Source organism: Aquila chrysaetos, chromosome 3 (genome assembly GCF_900496995.4).
Source record: "Aquila chrysaetos chrysaetos chromosome 3, bAquChr1.4, whole genome shotgun sequence".
NCBI lineage: Eukaryota > Metazoa > Chordata > Aves > Accipitriformes > Accipitridae > Aquila > Aquila chrysaetos.
Window position 1 is genome coordinate 59,093,746 of NC_044006.1, and position 18,906 is coordinate 59,112,651.

General features: G+C 39.2%; 1 protein-coding gene across 1 annotated transcript in view; it reads left to right on the plus strand.

Moving 5' to 3' along the window:
* Nucleotides 1-205: 205 nt before the first annotated feature.
* Nucleotides 206-18,906, plus strand: part of ARMC3 (armadillo repeat containing 3) — a 65,057-nt gene continuing 46,356 nt past the window's right edge. Inside the window, exons 1-4 of the mRNA XM_030010477.2 lie at nucleotides 206-274; nucleotides 3,109-3,170; nucleotides 6,046-6,089; nucleotides 12,758-12,806. Of these exons, the coding sequence (XP_029866337.1) occupies nucleotides 12,759-12,806 (48 nt within the window). The 5' untranslated portion in view covers nucleotides 206-274; nucleotides 3,109-3,170; nucleotides 6,046-6,089; nucleotide 12,758. The remainder of the gene's footprint in view (nucleotides 275-3,108; nucleotides 3,171-6,045; nucleotides 6,090-12,757; nucleotides 12,807-18,906) is intronic.

Genomic DNA, 18,906 nt, shown 5'->3' on the forward strand with positions numbered 1-18,906 from the left:
CGAGGCGAGGCGGCGGCGGTGGTGGCGGGCTCAGGCTCAGGCTCAGGCTCAGGCTCAGGCTCAGGCTCAGGCTCAGGCTCAGGCTCAGGCTCAGGCTCCGGCTCCCCTCAGGCGGGCCCTGCGCGGCCCGCCGCCTGCCCCACCTTCCCGCCCGCTCCCCCGCGCGGCGGCCAGCGCATGCGCCGCAGGTGTCTCCTAGCAACTGGCGAAACAACGGCGCGGGCCGCTGCTGCGTGATCGCCCCCGGGCGGCGCGTCGTGCCCGGCCGCGGCGGGTGAGTAGGGGCTGCTCCCGGCCCGGCTGTCCAGGCTGGTCGGCGGCAGGCCCGGAGCGGGCGAGGGGAACGGGGCGTGGGGGCGGCTCTCCGCGGCGAGCCTGTGGCGGGGAGCAGGGGCGGCGGGCGAAGGGGGGCCGGTACCGCGAGGGCGGAGGGCTTGGGCGCTGTCAGCTCCAAGTAAGCAGAAATAATCCGTTCTGCGTATAGCTGGCGAGTCACCGGTTAGAGCCCTACCCGCGATGGCGGGGGGTGCCGGTGCGGCGTCAGGCGGGAGGCGGCCGTTAGAGTCCCGCTGCCTTCGGCTCAGCGGGCCCCGGACCGTGGCTCGCCCCCTGAGGGGTTTCGTTCCTTAGCGTTTTATCGGGGAGCTGGGGTCCACGTGCCCGTCGACTTTCTAAAGTCATGACTCAAAGTTAAACAAGAACCATTATTGTTGTCATGATTAAAGGCACACGTTGAAGTTTCCTCCAGCCACAACCAAAAAACCCTAAAAACTTACCATCTGCTTGGTAACGGAATCTACACCTTTAAGAAAAGCAGTGACAATTGCAAGATTTATAATAAAATTGTAAGATTTAATAAGAGCTGAACTATATCAGAATGAACATAAGTAAAATTCAAAACCAGGCAGAGCAGATCCTACACTTAGGGGCTCCTGACGCTATTTCCTACTAGAAACTGGGAGCCTAGGAATTGGTGTCAGCAAAGGTAGGGAAAGACGTGGGTGGACAAGTTCAGCAGACGATAACTGTGATCAGTATTTTGAGATGTGAACTGGGAAGCAAGAAACTGCAGTGGACCTGCCCTAAGGAAACTTACATGGTAGAGAAAAAGAATTCTATTTAAAAATTTGGATAGGTAATATGAACAAAGAAAGAACAGTGCACTACAGATAAGGTATGTAGAATTTATCTGTGACAGTAACATGAAAGGTATGAGACCCAAAATTGTATGTATAATAGATGAGAAGGGGGAAAAAAAAAAAACCAAAAAAAGAAAAAGAACAAAATTTTAAATACAGAAGTTTTATCCTAAAGAACACTAACAGGTGATTAGGCTATTAGGGAGGAAAGCTCACCTAATTTATTGATGTTTCAAAGGTTTGGGGGCATCTGCAGACAGGAATTTCAAAACAAAGTATGGATTTGCTGGCAGAGCAGCATCGTCTGTAGAACAGAACTCTTTTATAATCTTTTTGCTGATCTTAAATTATCATCTATATAAGGTAGTCTGGTATTGTATTATCTTAACCTATGCAAGATAAACACATCTGCTTTCTGTTTTTCATTGACCGTGAGCAAGCTCACTTTCTCACCTTTGTTGATGGAGCAACATTTCTTTTTTGTTGTTGTTTTAGTTCCTTTTGTTTTTGTGATTTTTAACATGCTGCCATTTTCTCATTATCTAATTTTCTGCTAACACAATGAATGCCAACATGGGCTTGTAAGTCCTATAGTTCCTACCTGCAAACCTGCTACCTGTATTTTTGTCCTAAACTGTAACAAATGTCTTTTTTTCTTTTTTTTTTTTTTTTTAACTGTTAACATATTAAAGCCTGGTGAATGAACCGTAGAATTAAGTGATAGGGCTACCCTTGCAGTTTGACATAACCACAAAAGTCATGAACGTGATAGCTGAGGTATTTCCAGTGTCAACAAGCAGTATGAGTACGATTCTGTACAAGAGAGGAGAGGCTTCATCTGGGATGCTGTGGTCAGCTGAGGTCATCTATGTTTTCAAGAGGCTGACTTAAAAAAAGTTTATGAGGATGATATGGGGAATGAAGAATCATTTTGTGGAGGAAATTAGAAGAGTTCTTTAACCTAACAAAACAAAAACTGAGTGGGGATACATTTGTTATCCTCAAGTAGAGGAGGGCCACGAAGATGGTGAGGGCTGGATCACCTCTCCTATGAAGACAGGCTGAGAGAGTTGGGGTTGTTCAGCCTTGAGAAGAGAAGGCTCCAGAGAGACCTTATAGCAGCCTTCCAGGACCTAAAGGGGCCTACAGGAAAGCCAGAGAGGGACTTTTTACAAGGGCATGTAATGATAGGACCAGTGGTAATGGCTTTAAACTGAAAGAGGGTGGATTTAGATTAGATATTAGGAAGAAGCTCTTCACTGTGAGGGTGGTGAGGCACTGGAACAGGTTGCCCAGAGAGGTTGTGGATGCCCCATCCCTGGAAGTGTTCAAGGCCAGGTTGGATGGGGCTTTGAGCAACCTGGTCTAGTGGAAGGTGTCCCTACCCATGGCAGGGGGGTTGGAACTAGGTGATCTTTAACGTCCCTTCCAACCCAAACCATTCTATGATTCTATGATTCTAAATATATTCTGATTCTATATATGTAAATATATAGAATGTGTATATATAAAATACTATATAGTATGTATAGACTATAGTAAATATATATGGTATAGTATAAATATTTAGTATAAATAATATATTTTTATACATGCCAGCAAAGAAAGTAATTGACAAATGTTTGAACATGACATGAATATAGTAAACTGGACTAAAAATTAAAAAGGTTCCCTTGCTGTCTGAGCAATCAGCTTGTGGAACAGCTTTTTAACGACAGAAGTGGGAACAAAATACCTAACTGTTCTTAAGACACAGCATGATAGGTATCTGGTGGGATTAACATGATGTTGTGGCTGTGATGGGGGAGGGGAATGAATCTGATCATTCAGAATGTCCCTTTCATCCGATCTCTCTGTGAAACTGGCAGAAGGAGGCATTCATTTTAAGACATGTAGTTGACACAGCTGGCTAAAAATTTAGGATTGTCTTTAATTTTTTACTAGTCTTTAAAATGTCTTTCTTCCTGAGGCGGACCATCTTTGACTTCTGTATGAGAACTGTCCTGCTATTATTGCTCTGACAGTGGTTGCGTAACTACTCTCTCTCATTTGTTTTAGATTAAGTCAATTTTTCTTTAGTCTCTTTCTCATGGGATGAGGGATTTCACTATGTGTCTCAGTGAGACATTTAAAATCACACACATAATTTCTAAAAATCTCCTTCATTCAGGTTGTCACAGCTTGGATTCTCCAAGGATAGATCCTAGGTCTGATGTTATTTAATATGTTCATTATAATTTGGAAATGAGAAATAACATAGAGAAATCAAAGTTTTCTTGTGAGATAAAATGATTTATGTTAACACTAAAGAAGACTGCTAGAAACTTCTGAGAGCTCTTCTGCGGTTAGGTGAACTGGTAACACCATGACAGATGAAATTAATTGTTGATGAAAGCAATGTAATTTACACTGCCGGGAATATTTGGAACAATATACTCCTCAGTATTGAACCTAAATTAATTGTGATCAACTGGGAAAATGACCTGTTTACCATATGTGGATAGCTTAGTGAAAATCTTCACTGAGGAAATTGGGTAAAAATTAATACTCAAAAAGTTAGAATGTTACCGGAATAAATCAGTAGTGTTCTAGAATTGATTATGGTATTTCAGGTTAGGTTCATCATATCTGAGAAAGATTTAACAGTCACAGAGGGACTCTGAGACAAGAAACATATATGTCTGGAAAAGCTATATGGAAGAAATAATTAAGGCAGCTTAGAAAGGTGATAAATCAGAACGTACAGGGAGTTATAAAAGAAAGTAGAAAAGATCAAGAAAGGGCATCTTTTAACTAAAGTTGTAATACAAGAACAAGAGGATGTTGTGTTGAACTGAATAACACATTTAAACTGTTTACATATTTTTTAAAGCTAAGGAGTAGTTCCATATACAGTGCACTTGACAATTGGACCTGTGCTGTAGCATGTCAGACTAAGAATGAAGGGTAAAAGGATTAAGCATTTATGTGGATAGTAAAAATAGCTACTATTGTTAGGAAGAACATAAAAACTTCAGGAGATCTAAACCTTCATACTTTAGGGAAATAAAAAACCTGTAACAGATGGAGGAAATCTGACTTTTGGGATTGGTTTCATGCATTTATCAGAAGTGTTTGGCTCTTACCACTCTGGAGACAGGATACTGATCTGCCATGCAAGACTGTTCTTGTTCATTGAAGGACATTTTTTGTGCTGAGGCCTCTTAGTCTGTGATTTGGAAAGAATGCTAACATGTTCTTTAATTCCCATTACTTCTTTTTATTAACATTCATACATCATCTTTTACACTGTACAAATTGGAAAATAGATTCTGCTTCTACAGCTTAGGATCTTAACACGACTAAAACACTCCTGACTTAGTATACCTCTTACTAGGTGTACCAAGCTGTTCAGCTTCAGAAAACAGCAAAGTATGGTCCTTGGGCAGTATGAAAAAAAGGTGCTGCTATCAATCAGAGGCTGTACATGAGTCAAAATTTTATTGCAAATCTTGAATATTTTCACACCATCAGGTTGTGAAATCAAATACCTGAGAACCTTGGCTTTTGTTAAAAATCTAAGCATCTACCCTTGGGCTTTTGAAAGTAACAGTCAGCTGAATGTTAATATGATATCAGAATGCAAATAAAAAGTAACCATGTATCTTAAAAGTTCTGAGATTTTAAATAAATAATTGTATTTTTTTTTTCACTCACCTAAAATCCCCACCTTTTCTCTCTCATAGCTATTTCTTCAACCTGGCATGTAACTACAAACTCATTTTGGTTTTAAGGGTTTGTCTGCAGAGTACTCCACTCTGCATCTCTCAGTATTTTTTGTTATGATTCTTTTGTTTTGTGTGTGTATAATTTATAAACACATAGATCATTTGAAAAAATGGAATCTTTAACTCTCAGAATGATCAGAATATATTTAGTCTTTTTTCTTTTTCTGCAGTGGGATGAACTTTGTCCAGCTGAATCAAAACAGAAAATATTATCTTGTATCTAGGAACAGATTCTCTTTAAGTTTGTGTAGTTAACATCTGTTGCACAGTAGCTAATTCTTGACTTAATCCTGATAATTTTTTGCCTAATATAAACATGGGCACCGGTAAAACAGTGGGCAGATTCAAAGGTCTTGACTTAATTGGTCTCTCATATAATGTATTATTTTCATACAGCATATATCTTCAGGAACTGAATATTAAATTCAACCTGGTATCTCTTTTTAACTGTCGTCTTCTATGAAGCCAAGTTTTTTATAATGTATTAATGCTTGCACTGGCATTACAACACCGGGCAAGGGGACTCTGTTGATCCATATTTAAGGAGTAGGACAGAAGAAATCTGGAAGAAGCATTAGGGAGAAAGAAAGGAGTTTCAAGACTATTCCACATTGTTCTCTTAATTATGACAAAGCTACCTGAGAATGATGGGAAGGATACTTAAGCTGGCATACAAAGGACATACTAGGTTACGGACTCAAGAAAGGAGTGAGATTGTCTGCTAATACTATGATTATAATTTTAGTATCTTCCTTTTGATTGCATTGGAAGGCAGCAGAACTAAAGTGTCCATACAGAAATCAATTGAAATAATCAATAAACGTGGCCAATTTCTAAGCAATTTTCACTGTTATCACAGAAAAAAAAGATTTTAATTTCTCTGACACAAGAAGAAACAGCAAGACTTCACTCAAACTAGCTAGACTAAATTGAGATTATGTAATTATCACTTGGAAGGCAAAAAGAATCTCACTTGTTCATCTTTTTGGGGAAGAACCTGAAAATCATGGCCAAGTTGTAGTAACACACCTTCAGACTGTCTTAAAGCATGGGACAGTTAATTTGCAAAATGAATCATGTAATAAATAACTGGTTAGAAGCTATTCTTAAATCCTTCTCTTTGCACTGCTTTTCTGCAGGAGTAATTGCTCTCAGAAGAGACCTTTGATTCTTTGACTGAGAGGTGAGTTCCACAGCTGGTTGTCTTTGACTTATTCCTGTTCTTTTTCTCATCTCTCACTAACATTCAGTATGTGCAGGGTCTTAGGTTGTTGTGTCAGTTATTTAAGGTTTTAGAAAACAGAAGATGCAAATGGAACAGGTAATGTTTTCTAAATGCATTGTCTGACTTAAAACCACAAAATAGTATGGTCTTTAAGTGTATGCAACAGGACTCTGATAGTATAGGTATACACTCCATACTGTAAAGGAAGTATTTATAAGATTTCCATATTTTGAACAGAAAAAACACCATAAGACTTTCCTCATATTTCAAAGTATGATTTATAGCCTCTTTTTTTGTTAAAGGTCACTTGCTATCCATCATCTCATATTTAAAAAAAAAAAAAAGAAAAAGTAGAGTGACTGGGAATAAGTGGATATCTCAGATTCACAATCTAAGAAATTATTCACACTGAGCAGAGAGGTTCCTAGAGCAAGACAATAAAATGAATTAAGTACAAGGATCATGGCCATCATTATCTTACAATCCAGTACTTGGAATCTGCTCCTCTAGGCAGGCATCTGTAACAAATCTTTCAAAAACTAAATAAATTTTCCTTATTTTATTTGACATGGCAGAGGTGCCAGTTTGTGATGTAATAGCCAAGAGGTTAGAGGTTCCACTTTTGAACTAAAAAGTTCACATTTGTGACCTTCCTCAAAATAATTTTCCACTTATGGGCAAAATGTTCTTATGTTCTAGTCACAGAGATGTTACTGGAGATGGGCCTATTCCTTCAGCCACATTTAAAAAGACAAGGTGGCTGTGTTTTTTCATATGCCCATTTCTGCTAATGTTCAGTTTACTGTGATAGTATCTGCCAGACCTAGCCTGGCATGTGGATTCATGTGGAGAAATGGGGTAATAAGTTTATCATCTCACTAACTTCAGATGTCTGTGTAAATGTCAATACATGAGCTAGCAACAATAGACTCTGGGTTTGGTCCAAGGAAAAAGTAGTTATTTTTAAGGTGCAATTCAATTTCAGATACCTACTTTAGAATGAATCTGCCTTAAGAGCTATTGAATATGTTGACTAATCTCCATCAATTATCAAAGAGAGTGACTAACTTGAGTAATGATGCCTAATTTAGTTTAGTGGACACTACTTACAGTTTCTGGATACTGGTTCAACTTAAGATACTCACATTGGGGTAGTTCTGGCTCTATGGGAAAGCTGGAGACCTTAATGAAGTTCAGAGTGAAACAGGGAAGTGCCTGCTAAGCTTAGGCATCAGAGCTGAGGGAGAGTGTTGGGGATTGTAGTTTTGGAATGAGGATTTAGTTAGATGTAATGACTGTCCTGCTGGCTGAGAGACAACACCTGATTAGACCACTGCACTGAAACCAGGTGTCACAACCCAGACTGGACAGACCAGGGAGTTGTGTTTAATTCGAAATTCCCTCGGGCTAAATTAAGGTGAAACAACACCAAACAATCAGTTAAAGATTTTATTTATGACAGAAGCAAACTGAACTGGGGAGGCGTGGTAGTAGGTGGCAGGGTTTCTCACAACAGGAATTGGCATAAGACTACTTCTGTAAACCGTGTAACCATATACATCAATTCAGGGAATAAGGAGATCCCTCCCGTTGAGTCACGAGGTTCAGAGCAGACCCCCTTGCTTTCTAGACTCCTCCTCAGAGAAGGGCCCAGGGGCGGCTGGATCTACTCTTAGTCTCAGACTTGGTCAACAGTTTATGTCTTGAAACGGACGAGGTATAGGGATTGTGGAAAAGGAAAGAGAGAAGAAGACAAAGAGAGAAAGGAAGAGAGAAAGATTTCACCGATTCTGGGTCCAGCGTTGGTTCAGTCAGCCAAGGTGTCCAGTCAACCAAGGGGACCAGTCCCCGTGGGCTTGCACACCCGGGGCTTCAGTTTGTGTCCTTTTATCATCCTTCCCCTCCTTCGGGCGGGCACCCGAACTCTTCAGGTTAATGAGCAGTTTGTGAGCCTTTGGGCTTGGGGGTCGTTTGTGGAGTAACTTCTCCTTCCCTGCAGACACGGTCATTGTTTGATCTTTGTATCAGAACAGCTTATCAGAACAGGGAGCTGCGTGCCCTCCAGCATGCCCTCCCCCTCCTGTTGCTGATGTCTAAGCTGATGGGCTTTTCACCTTGGTTCCTTGCTGTGCAGGGTTTGTCTTTAAGCAGAACTTGCCCCACCACAATGTTTGAGACATTAACTCTTTCAGTTTCTCACACCAGGTAGCAGCAAAGTAAAGCAGGCTAATTTCTTTACCACAGAAGGGAATAAATTCCAGGTGAAGGACAGTAAGTAGCATAAAATGATAACTTCATAGATTGCTTGACTATGCATTGGCTACATCTGTTATGTCAAAGTCCTGTATTACCTCTAGCTCTATGTGATTTAAAACAATCAACCCTTTAATCTCAAAAAACATGTGTGGGAAAAGTATGCTCCTATGATTCTAGAAACCTACGGAACATGAAGTAGAGAATATTACTCAAATGAGAATATTCTTTTTTTTGTCTTTAAGATTTAGAATCATAGAATTGTTTAGGTTGGAAAGAACCTTTAAGATCATCACGTCCAACCATTAACCTAACACTGCCAAGTCCACCACTAAACCATGTCCCGAAGCACCACGTCTACATGTCTTTTAAATACCTCCAGGGATGGTGACTCAACCACTTCCCTGGGCAGCCTGTTCCAATGCCTGACAACCCTTTCAGTAAAGAAATTTTTCCTAATATCCAGTCTAAATCTCCCCGGCGCAACTTGAGGCCATTTCCCCTTGTCCTATCGCTTGTTACTTGGGAGAAGAGACCAACCCCCAGCTCGCTACAACCTCCTTTCAGGTAGTTGTAGAGAGCGATAAGGTCTCCCCTCAGCCTCCTTTTCTCCAGGCTAAACAACCCCAGGTCCCTCAGCCGCTCCTCATAAGACTTGTGCTCCAGGCCCTTCACCAGCTTCGTTGCCCTTCTCTGGATGCACTCCAGCACCTCAGTGTCTTTCCTGTAGTGAGGGGCCCAAAACTGAACACAGGATTTGAGGTGCGGCCTCACCAGTGCCAGGTACAGGGGGACGATCACTGCTCTAGTCCTGCTGGCCACACTATTTCTCATGCAAGCCACGATGCCGTTGGCCTTCTTGGCCACCTGGGCACACTGCCGGCTCATATTCAGCCGGCTGTCGACCAGCACACCCAGGTCTTTCTCTGCCAGGCAGCTTTCCAGCCACTCTTCCCCAAGCCTGTAGCGCTGCATGGGGTTGCCGTGACCGAAGTGCAGGACCCGGCACTTGGCCTTGTTGAACTTCATACAATTGGCCTTGGCCCATCGATCCAGCCTGTCCAGATCCCTCTGTAGAGCCTTCCTACCCTCAAGCAGATCAACGCTCCTGCCCACCTTGGTGTCATCTGCAAACTTGCTGAGGGTGCACTCGATCCCCTCGTCCAGATCATTGATAAAGATATTAAACAGAACTGGCCGCAGTGCTGAGCCCTGGGGAACACCACTTGTGAGTGGCCGGCAACTGGATTTAACTCCATTCACCACCACTCTTCGGGCCTGGCCATCCAGCCAGTTTTTTACCCAGCAAAGAGTACACCCATCCAAGCTGTGAGAAGCCAGTTTCTCTAGGAATTAATTAATTTAATTAATTACACTTAATTACTAATGAATGGAGTTTTAGTTTTTAAAAGAAGTTTTTCAGGTAACATAGACCCAACATTTAATGACATTTAAAAATCTAAATCCTGCTACAATTTTTTTCTGAATTCTAAGTATTTAGAATAGTAAACTGAGAAGCAAAGATATGTGTACTGTAAACCTACTGAAAAAAAGAACATGCAGTTATGATGGAGAGAAAGGGATTTGAGTAAGAAGTTCTTTTATGGGTCAGTAGCCTTGCAATACCTGCACACATTGATTGTCTGTGATAATTAAAATTCAATGTAGAAGACACATTTTTAATTATCAGTAAGCCAAAGAATTCCATGTGCATCATTGCCTTAAGTCAGAGAATGACCGCTGAATACAGAGAGCTTTATGGTAACAAAGCTAATACCAACATTTGATGGCAGAATGCATTGAAATCCAGAACAGTAACTGCAGCAGAAAAACAGACCAAGGGGCATAATCCACAATAAAGTAATTGTCCCCTTCTCTGTGCTTGTTGCTACAGATCATACTGCTTTTTTAATATTACCAAGGAACCAAATATTTTTGAGCATGTAGAAGGATGTATAAGCTTCTTGAAAATATTCTCAGAAGTTGGATGTATTTATACAGCGTGAAGAAATATTTACAATAGAAGGCTTTGGTTATTCACGGTCTTGGAATATGTATAGTTCTTTGAATCTGTGAACATTAATTGTACAATGTTATAAATACTTTTATATGAATTAACTTTTTTAATTGTTTGGTTTAAACCTAATTAAACTTATTCAGAATTAAAATTGCTTTTTATGACTTTAGCTTAATTTATATCTGAAATGAATTGAGCTGAACTAAGTAATTCTAAATAAGTGTCCATATCTCCATACTAGGATTTAACACAATTTAAATAACCCAGATTTCCTGAATGTCCTTGTAAATCTGATTCTTGTGTGTGTGCATGATGCTTACTTTCTACAGTGACTGCATAAATCAGAAGGTAGTGTGTCCATCATTTTTGTTGAATGTGCCATCAGTAATTTGTCCTTATGCTTTCTCTTATATAAGTTAATCTGTCTCTAGCCAAAGCTGCACTTTCTGAAGCACTGAATTCTAGTGTGTGTGTATGTGTTCATATGTGTGTATGTGTGTATGCACAAGGGTAAAGCAGATCGGAGCTGAAGAATCTTTGTATGTGTCGTGGTTTAACCCCAGCCAGCAACTAAGCACCATGCAGCCACTCACTCACTCCCCCCCCACCCAGTGGGATGGGGGAGAAAATCGGGAAAAGAAGCAAAACCCACGGGTTGAGATAAGAACGGTTTAATAGAACAGAAAAGAAGAAACTAATAATGATAATGATAACACTAATAAAATGACAACAGCAATAATGAAAGGATTGGAATATACAAATGATGCGCAGTGCAATTGCTCACCACCCGCCGACCGGCACCCAGCTGGTCCCCGAGCGGCGATTCCCCGCCCCCACTCCCCAGTTTCTATACTGGATGGGATGTCCCATGGTATGGAATACCCCATTGGCCAGTTTGGGTCAGGTGCCCTGGCTGTGTCCTGTGCCGACTTCTTGTGCCCCTCCAGCTTTCTCGCTGGCTGGGCATGAGAAGCTGAAAAATCCTTGACTTTAGTCTAAACACTACTAGCAGCAACTGAAAACATCAGTGTTATCAACATTCTTCACATACTGAACTCAAAACATAGCACCATACCAGCTACTAGGAAGACAGTTAACTCTATCCCAGCGGAAACTAGGACAGTATGGGTCTTCCTCTCAAAACTGTAATTAGTGACCTGCCCATGAAGTTTTAAATTTCAGATCCATTTTTCGGATGTGTCTATCAACTGGTTTCACTACTGCTGTGTTGCAATTTATTTGCGAGGCCAGTAGAGGAACAATACTTAAAAAAATTCAGAGGATTCAGGAGGAGCACCAAATTTTTGTTGAACACAACAAACAATAGCCTTGACTTTTGTAACCAGCCAGGCTAAAGCTCATATTGCACTAGAAAATAACCTCTTATACCACAGGGAGGCTGTCAGGATAGTCCTGGCTGAGGGTGAATGTGTGGTTTCCCTTTGAGAACTAACTGAAGAGTTACTAAGGGGTACTAACAGTGTGCATTTCACTTTTACACAGTGTTAAAACAAACCTAAGTTTGGCATAACTTGGGTTATGTTCTATGCACAGCTAGTGGGTCCTGTTGCTCTTTACTTTTGCCTGTAGCTTAACTGGAAGGCTCTGCTGAAGTTTTGCAAGCCATATGAAATTAGGTCCACATGAGGTATTACATCCATATGCTTCAGAAGCTGCTATTAGATGCAGCTGAGATCCTGGTTCACGTGCACATGTGCTAATACAAAAAAAGCAGAAGACAGAAGCTGGACTTGGTGTAAATAGATGTAACTTTTTTAAATCAGTGAAATTTGTACTGTGCAGAACTGTTTCTTAATACCTGCAGACCTGATTTTTGTCTTCTGTGAAATACAAACAGAAAATTCAAATTGAATTTGAACCACATTTTCAAGGTAGAATTTATTTGTACGTTCTGCAGTTGTATAGAATGTTTACCAGCATAGAATATATAGACAAACATGGGGAAATACCCTAACAGGACCTTCAAGCTCATATATGTTTTATAGATGCAGCTAAAACTAACTTACAGAAAAGCATGTCCTATGTATTTGTACCACATTACAACTTGAGCCTGTGATGTCTCAGGTCTTTCTTTTTAGTTATGTATTTTGTTGACAGATGTATTTTACCAAAGGTGTTCAAGTGTTTGACAGTTTGTTTCATTTATAAGGGACAACTTTCTGCATAGAAATTACTATGTCAAAGAAATGTTCAAACTGATTAGGTGAGTCAAATGAATGAGAAACTCTGTCTTACAAGCTTTCCTAAATCACTGGTAAACTGGTTCCTAAAACACAGAAGGGAGTTTGTTTGTCTGCTTTTATTTTTTTATTTATTTTTTTGTTGTTGTTTTTAGAATGGGTAAAAAGGTAAAGAAGGAAGTAGAGCCTCCACCCAAGGATGTGGTAAGTTTATAAACTGTTATGTGCTATAAAATAAACATTACACAATTATAGGCCCAGCTCTACCATCCTTACATAGTTCCTTACTCTCCTAGCTTACCCACATTATTCTAAAAATGTCTTTTAAAGATGATTCTGTTTCTGCTTTTCTTGGACAGCATACAAACCAGAGTGACTGGGCATGTGTAGCTCTTTGTGGAGATTGTTGTCTTTGGCAGGCTTTGCAAATAGTAATGTATGAAACAATCCAGGCTTCTTTTTATTTGAAGAACAGTATTAGCTTTCCATTTGTAAAAATCAGAGCAGAAAGGAGAAGAGCGACCTGAAATCTGCCTGTCTTTTCAACTGTGGAGACATTCCCTTTCTTTAAGGGTGAAAGAGTTAGGAGCCTAGATGGATCTGCAGTTTTTTACTGAATACAAAATTTTACAGATATTTTGAATGACAGTACTATGTATTCTGGGTCTTTTGCAAAGATATACAGTCTTTAGCAGCAGTTCAGGTTTTTCTGGTATCATTGGAAGTACCACAGTTAAAAGTACAAGAGCTGAAGGCAAATATGGAATAATGGTGCTAATATGACTTTTTTTCAAAAGGTGGAGATTAAGGGTCTGACACTAGCACACTGTTCAAGAGTTTCTATAAATTCACAAGGTACAAAGAGACCTCCAAAAAGATAAAGGTTCAAAATATAGGTATTTTTAAAGTTTAATTGGTTTATTCAGAAAGAAGTAGAGGAAATAAGACAGAAATACTGAATAGAATATATTATAAATTCTGTGGCAGATAATTAAGTTAATGAAAATCGGGACGTCAACAAGTCCCACAGAGGAGCATGAAACTAAATGCAAAGTTCAGTATACTGTTTTAAAAAAACAATGGGTTTGTCTGTAAAGAGTAATGGTACTGCAAGAGCTTTTTCAAAGGTCATAGAAAAGTTGATCAGCAAAAACTACATCACAATTTCAATATTAAATATGCATAAATAATTTTGACTAAGACAGTAATATCCAATAGCCATGATGTCCCTGAGGCATAGCAATTGATGTCAGGTTTTGCCCAACTGTTTTGTGGAAAGATGAATATTACAAACATAATTCATAAGCTCCAATCAATAACAAATCCTTATGAAAGGAGACATGACATAAAACTTCAACATGAGAGGATAAATTGATCTAAAGCCATTTCTGTATGGAATAACCTAGAAAACCAGAGGAGACACAAAGGTGTATGTGGATAGGACTAATTAAAACAGGTCTGAAGAATTAAAACTAAATATCTTTGCAGTCTAAGAAAAAAAATTGAAAGGCATGACAGTAGATTTAAGGCATACAGATGAGCTAACCCCTTCCAAAGTAATAAAAGTTGACTTTTTCAGTAAATATCTAGAAAGTCAGTAGAAGCAGCACCACAGTTTTGAAATCCAAAAGACACCATTAAAGTTTCTGGAGAAAAGTATGGTACAGCCTACTAACTACTACAGTAAACTGTGAATAATGTTAGAAAAGATATTCAACAATTGAAAAAATTAAACTTATGGAAAAGGTCAGTAAAACTATTAAAAAGGAATTGGAAAGAGTGAAGTCCAGATGGCATCTGCAGTTTTTGACTTAGTTTTTTACCCTTATTGTACTTCAGTCTAGCATATCTCTTCCAGCAGTCATATCAAGAGAAAAAAAACCTGAATGTTGCATAGCAAAACAGTATTAAACATGAAAATAGATCATTGATTAGTTGTAACTATCAGCCAAGAAAGTCTTCTAGCTATGAGAATTTTGTTAATAGTGATCCTGTAAAATCAAATCTCAAAGCTTTAAATTTCACCTGGATATTTCAGATGGCAGGAAATGAGATGCAGACAAAATAAAAGATGTATTAGCTATTATCTTATGATTGATAATCTGCTTATGAAAATGTCAAGTCCCAGAAAAGAAGCCTTGAGATAATGTGAACAGGCATATAGAAGAGGGCCTTTGTGCATGTGGAATGCTCTGAGAATATATGGTACTGCAGATGACTGCTAATTTTTATAGATTTCTAAGAACGGGTGGGAAACACATCTCTTAGCCTAGCCACTGCTTTTGTTTCAGAAAGTGTTCCTTTCATAATTTGTCTTTTACTATTATCTGTCCTGAGAATTGGGCTTCTCTGGGACAAATATTGCTTTGAGTCTCTATCACTATATGGATGACCTTAGACAGTAATTCAGGTAGATAAAATAAGCTAGCTTTGACATAGATTGATAGGAACTTTTCCTATGCTATCTTCATTAAGTTTGGTCTAGACAATATTACTATTTGGTCATCAGCTAGAGCATAGACATTAAAAGGGAAGCCTAAGATTACCACTAGAGAAAATAACTGAAGCATTATCACTGAAAGAAAGCTATAGATACCTCAATATTTTTGAAAATTGCTTCATTCACAACACTGATGTTAAAGAGGTGGAATATATGAAGCAGCACTGTCAACTCCTGAAATTCAGTCTCCACAGAAACACCTTCTTTTGAGCAATTAATGCCTAAATATTGATTTGACTTGACTTTAGTAAGGCTTTCAACACTGTCTCTCGTAACATCCTCATAGACAAACTGGCAAAGTACAGCAAGATAAATAGTGTGAATGAATTGAAAACTAGCTGAACTGCCAGGCTCAGAGGGTTGTGATCAGCAGCATGAGGTCCAGCTGGAGGTCAGGCACTAGTGTTGTGCCCCAGGGGTTGATCCCAAAGCCGGTACTGTTTAACCTCTTCATTAGTGACCTGAATGATGGGACAGAGTGCACCCTCAGCAAGTCTGCAGAAGATACAAAATTGAGAGGAGTGATTGACAGACCAGAGGGTTGTGTAGCCATTCAGAGGGACCTCAACAAACTAGAGAAATGGGAAAATGGGAATTTCATTAAGTTCAATAAAGGGAAATGCCAAGTCCTGCATCTGGGGGAGGAGTAACTGGTACAGACTCGGTGAGGATCTGCTGGAAAGTGGCTTTACAGGCAATGACCTGGTGATTCTGCTGGACGTGCACCAGCAATGTGCACTTGGGGCAAAGAAAGCTAACAAAATCCTGGGGTGCATTAGACAGAGTGTTGCCAGCAACTTGAGAGAGGGGACTATTTTCTTCCACTCAGTGTTGGTAAGTGAGACCACACTTGGAGTGCTGTGTCCAGTTCTGGGTTCCCCAGTACAAGAAAGACATGGACTTACGGGAATAAGTCTGCCAAAGGCTTGGAGCATTTGTCGTATGAGGAGAGACTGAGAGTTGGGACGGTTCAGTCTTGAGAGAAGACTTGGAGGGGTCTTGTCAATGTGTATAAATAACTGATAGGAGGGACTGAAGAAGTCAGGCCAGGCTCTTCTCAGTGGTGCCCAGTGAAAGGATGAGAAGCAATGGGCACAAACTGAAACCCAGGAGGTTCCATTTAAACATAAGAAAAAAAAATCCTCTTTTACTGTAAGAACGATGGAACATGGCACAGGTTGCCCAGAGAGGTTGTGGAGTCTCTATCCTTGGAGATATTTGCAATCAGACTGTGCACTGGCCCTGAGCTCTAACTGACCCTGCTCTGAACAGGGCAGTTGGAGCAGATCACCTCCAGAGGTGCCTTCTAACAACAACTGTTTGTGATTTAGTGGAATATCTTGGGTTTATATTGTTAGTATAGGAGATCAGACAATGACAGAACTGAAACAATTAGCATGACCAGGTATATATTAACTTTATTCTTCTAGGTAAAGGAAAAGGGGTTAGGAATATTGAAGATATCAGTAATGCTTCTAAAGACTCTATGAAAAGTGCAAGGATAAAGCAGGCCTGTAGTCAGTTAATTCAAATTTAAAGGATTTTTTTTTTACAAAATGACAGCATGATTAAACAGTAGAATAATAGCAGATAAATACATCCTTTGAAAGGTGGGATTTGCATCTAAATGGGAAAAAAAACCCAAACCCTTGCACTTACAAATGAGGAGTAAAAGCACAATGTCACAATGCACCAAAATATTTTGGGAGAGAATTAGCAAATAGATATAGATACAAAAACTAGCAATAAATCTTTTCCAAATTGACTAGAAGCAAGAAGCTTCTTAGAGGGACACTGTTAGATGATAAAAGTCATAAAAGAAAAGCAAAATTACTTATTTTTGTGTCAAAGACAAAGCTATGTAGCAAATCACTAAAACAAATGTGAAGAAATTGCCCAAATATGAATAAATAGTATTTGCCCAGGTCTTGTTCTAACTGAAAAATAACTAAAATCTGAAATTGTGGTACTGTTACATATGGTATTTAATGTGTACCCTTTGTACTAGAGGAATGGAGGGTAGAAAATTTCATTTTCAAAAAGAAATAGGTCAGTAATTACACAAAGTTTGTGTTCCATGCTGTGTTAATTGGTAGAAATAGTTACAAAAGAAACCCCCAAAACAAAACCAAAAAACCCAAGATGCATGGATAAATATGATAGTAATGGGGGATAATCAATACTGCTTTTGTAGAGCAAAGTTTCATCTCTGAAATCTATTTGAATTCTTTAGAGGAGTCAGTGAGCAAGTGGATAATGGTGATCTGGTTGGTACAGTTATTTAGCTTTTTCAAAAGTTTTTAGGCCAGGCTCTTCACTCACATAAACACTAACAGGTTAAAATAAATTTCTCTCTTGGAAATAATGTCTGGTTATAAAATAGAAAGCAAAAGTGAGAAAACAAATTACTGTTTAGGTTTCATAACAAAGAGAGGTTGCCAGTGGAATGTCATGGGGTTTTATTCTGCAACCTGTGTCATCTAGTCCATCAGAATTAATGTGGATGCTTCCATGAAAATGGCAGCCAGTTACTATGTAGGCAAAAGTGAATAAATGCAACATTTCAAATTCCAGAAATAAAAGGCAAAATACCATGTCACTAGCAAATGCATTATACATGCACATGTGGAATGCCATTAACAGTTCTGGTGTTTCCATCTCAAAAAAGGTACAGTTGAACTATAGAAAAATACTAAGAAAGACAAAAAGAATAGACAGAGTGCCTTCTGTATTAGGAAAGATCAAAGAGAGTGGGTTTCTTCATCCCCAAAGGGAAATGGCTGTGAAGGAGAATATCATAGAAACTTACAAAATTATGAATATACAGAGAAGGCAAATGCATGTCATTTATTTCGCTGTTTCTTATGATGAATGAATTGTGGAGGACAAATAAAGTTATCAGGTGGTAGTTTTAAAACAAAGAAAAGGCATAACTATTTATATGACTGTTAAACTGTGATACTTGTGTCTCAGAATATTAAGGATGGTTAAAATACAGATGGCTTCAAAAATTATGTATGAAATTAACTGGTGGAAAATTTTTCTTGGACTTTTTGAACCCAGAGATAAAACTGCTAGCTCACCAGGTCTCTAGGTTGCAGAGTGCTGGAGTCTGGGAGGGAATATAAGCAAAGTTTAATAGTCTGCTTGCCCACAGCTGTTACCGGCCTTTGTTGGAGGCAGGATGCTGGGCTAAATGGGTCTTTGGTCTGACTGGAAACATACTTTGGTTTACCTTCAATTTCAACTAAGTTGAGTTGATGGAAGCCAAAAAAAACCCCGAATACTCTGCAGTTTCTAATGACTTTGAAGTCAAATGTACACAAAATTAATGATCAAAGACATATAGAAGTTTTTCAATTATAGTTTTCTTTCTCATTTAACTTGCTTTTTTCTTAATACAAACTCAATGTTGGAAATGTTGTTGCTTATAAACCAGTTAAATTTCTGTGTTTAATTCAAGGTTGTCTGTAACTTCCGGCATGTTATTCTAGCATGTAATCTGTCCTGTATGTGCCATTAAGAGAAGATCTGCAATGATGTATGAAGAATTAAGAGCAAGCCTTGATTTAAAAAACAAACAAACAAACAAAAAACGGGCAGGGGGGAACTCTAGCTATGCTGGAGTTATGATAAGCAAAAGTGATATCCAGTTCTGTGATAGTTTTGATGAACAATGTTACTTCCCAGCAAATTACTGACCTGCTCAGGCCTCTGACTTCTTAAACATACATTGATTTCAGTGACTCTTCTTACTGTGTTTTCAGCACAAAACTGCTTCTAATAGGAAAGTGCCTATTGAAT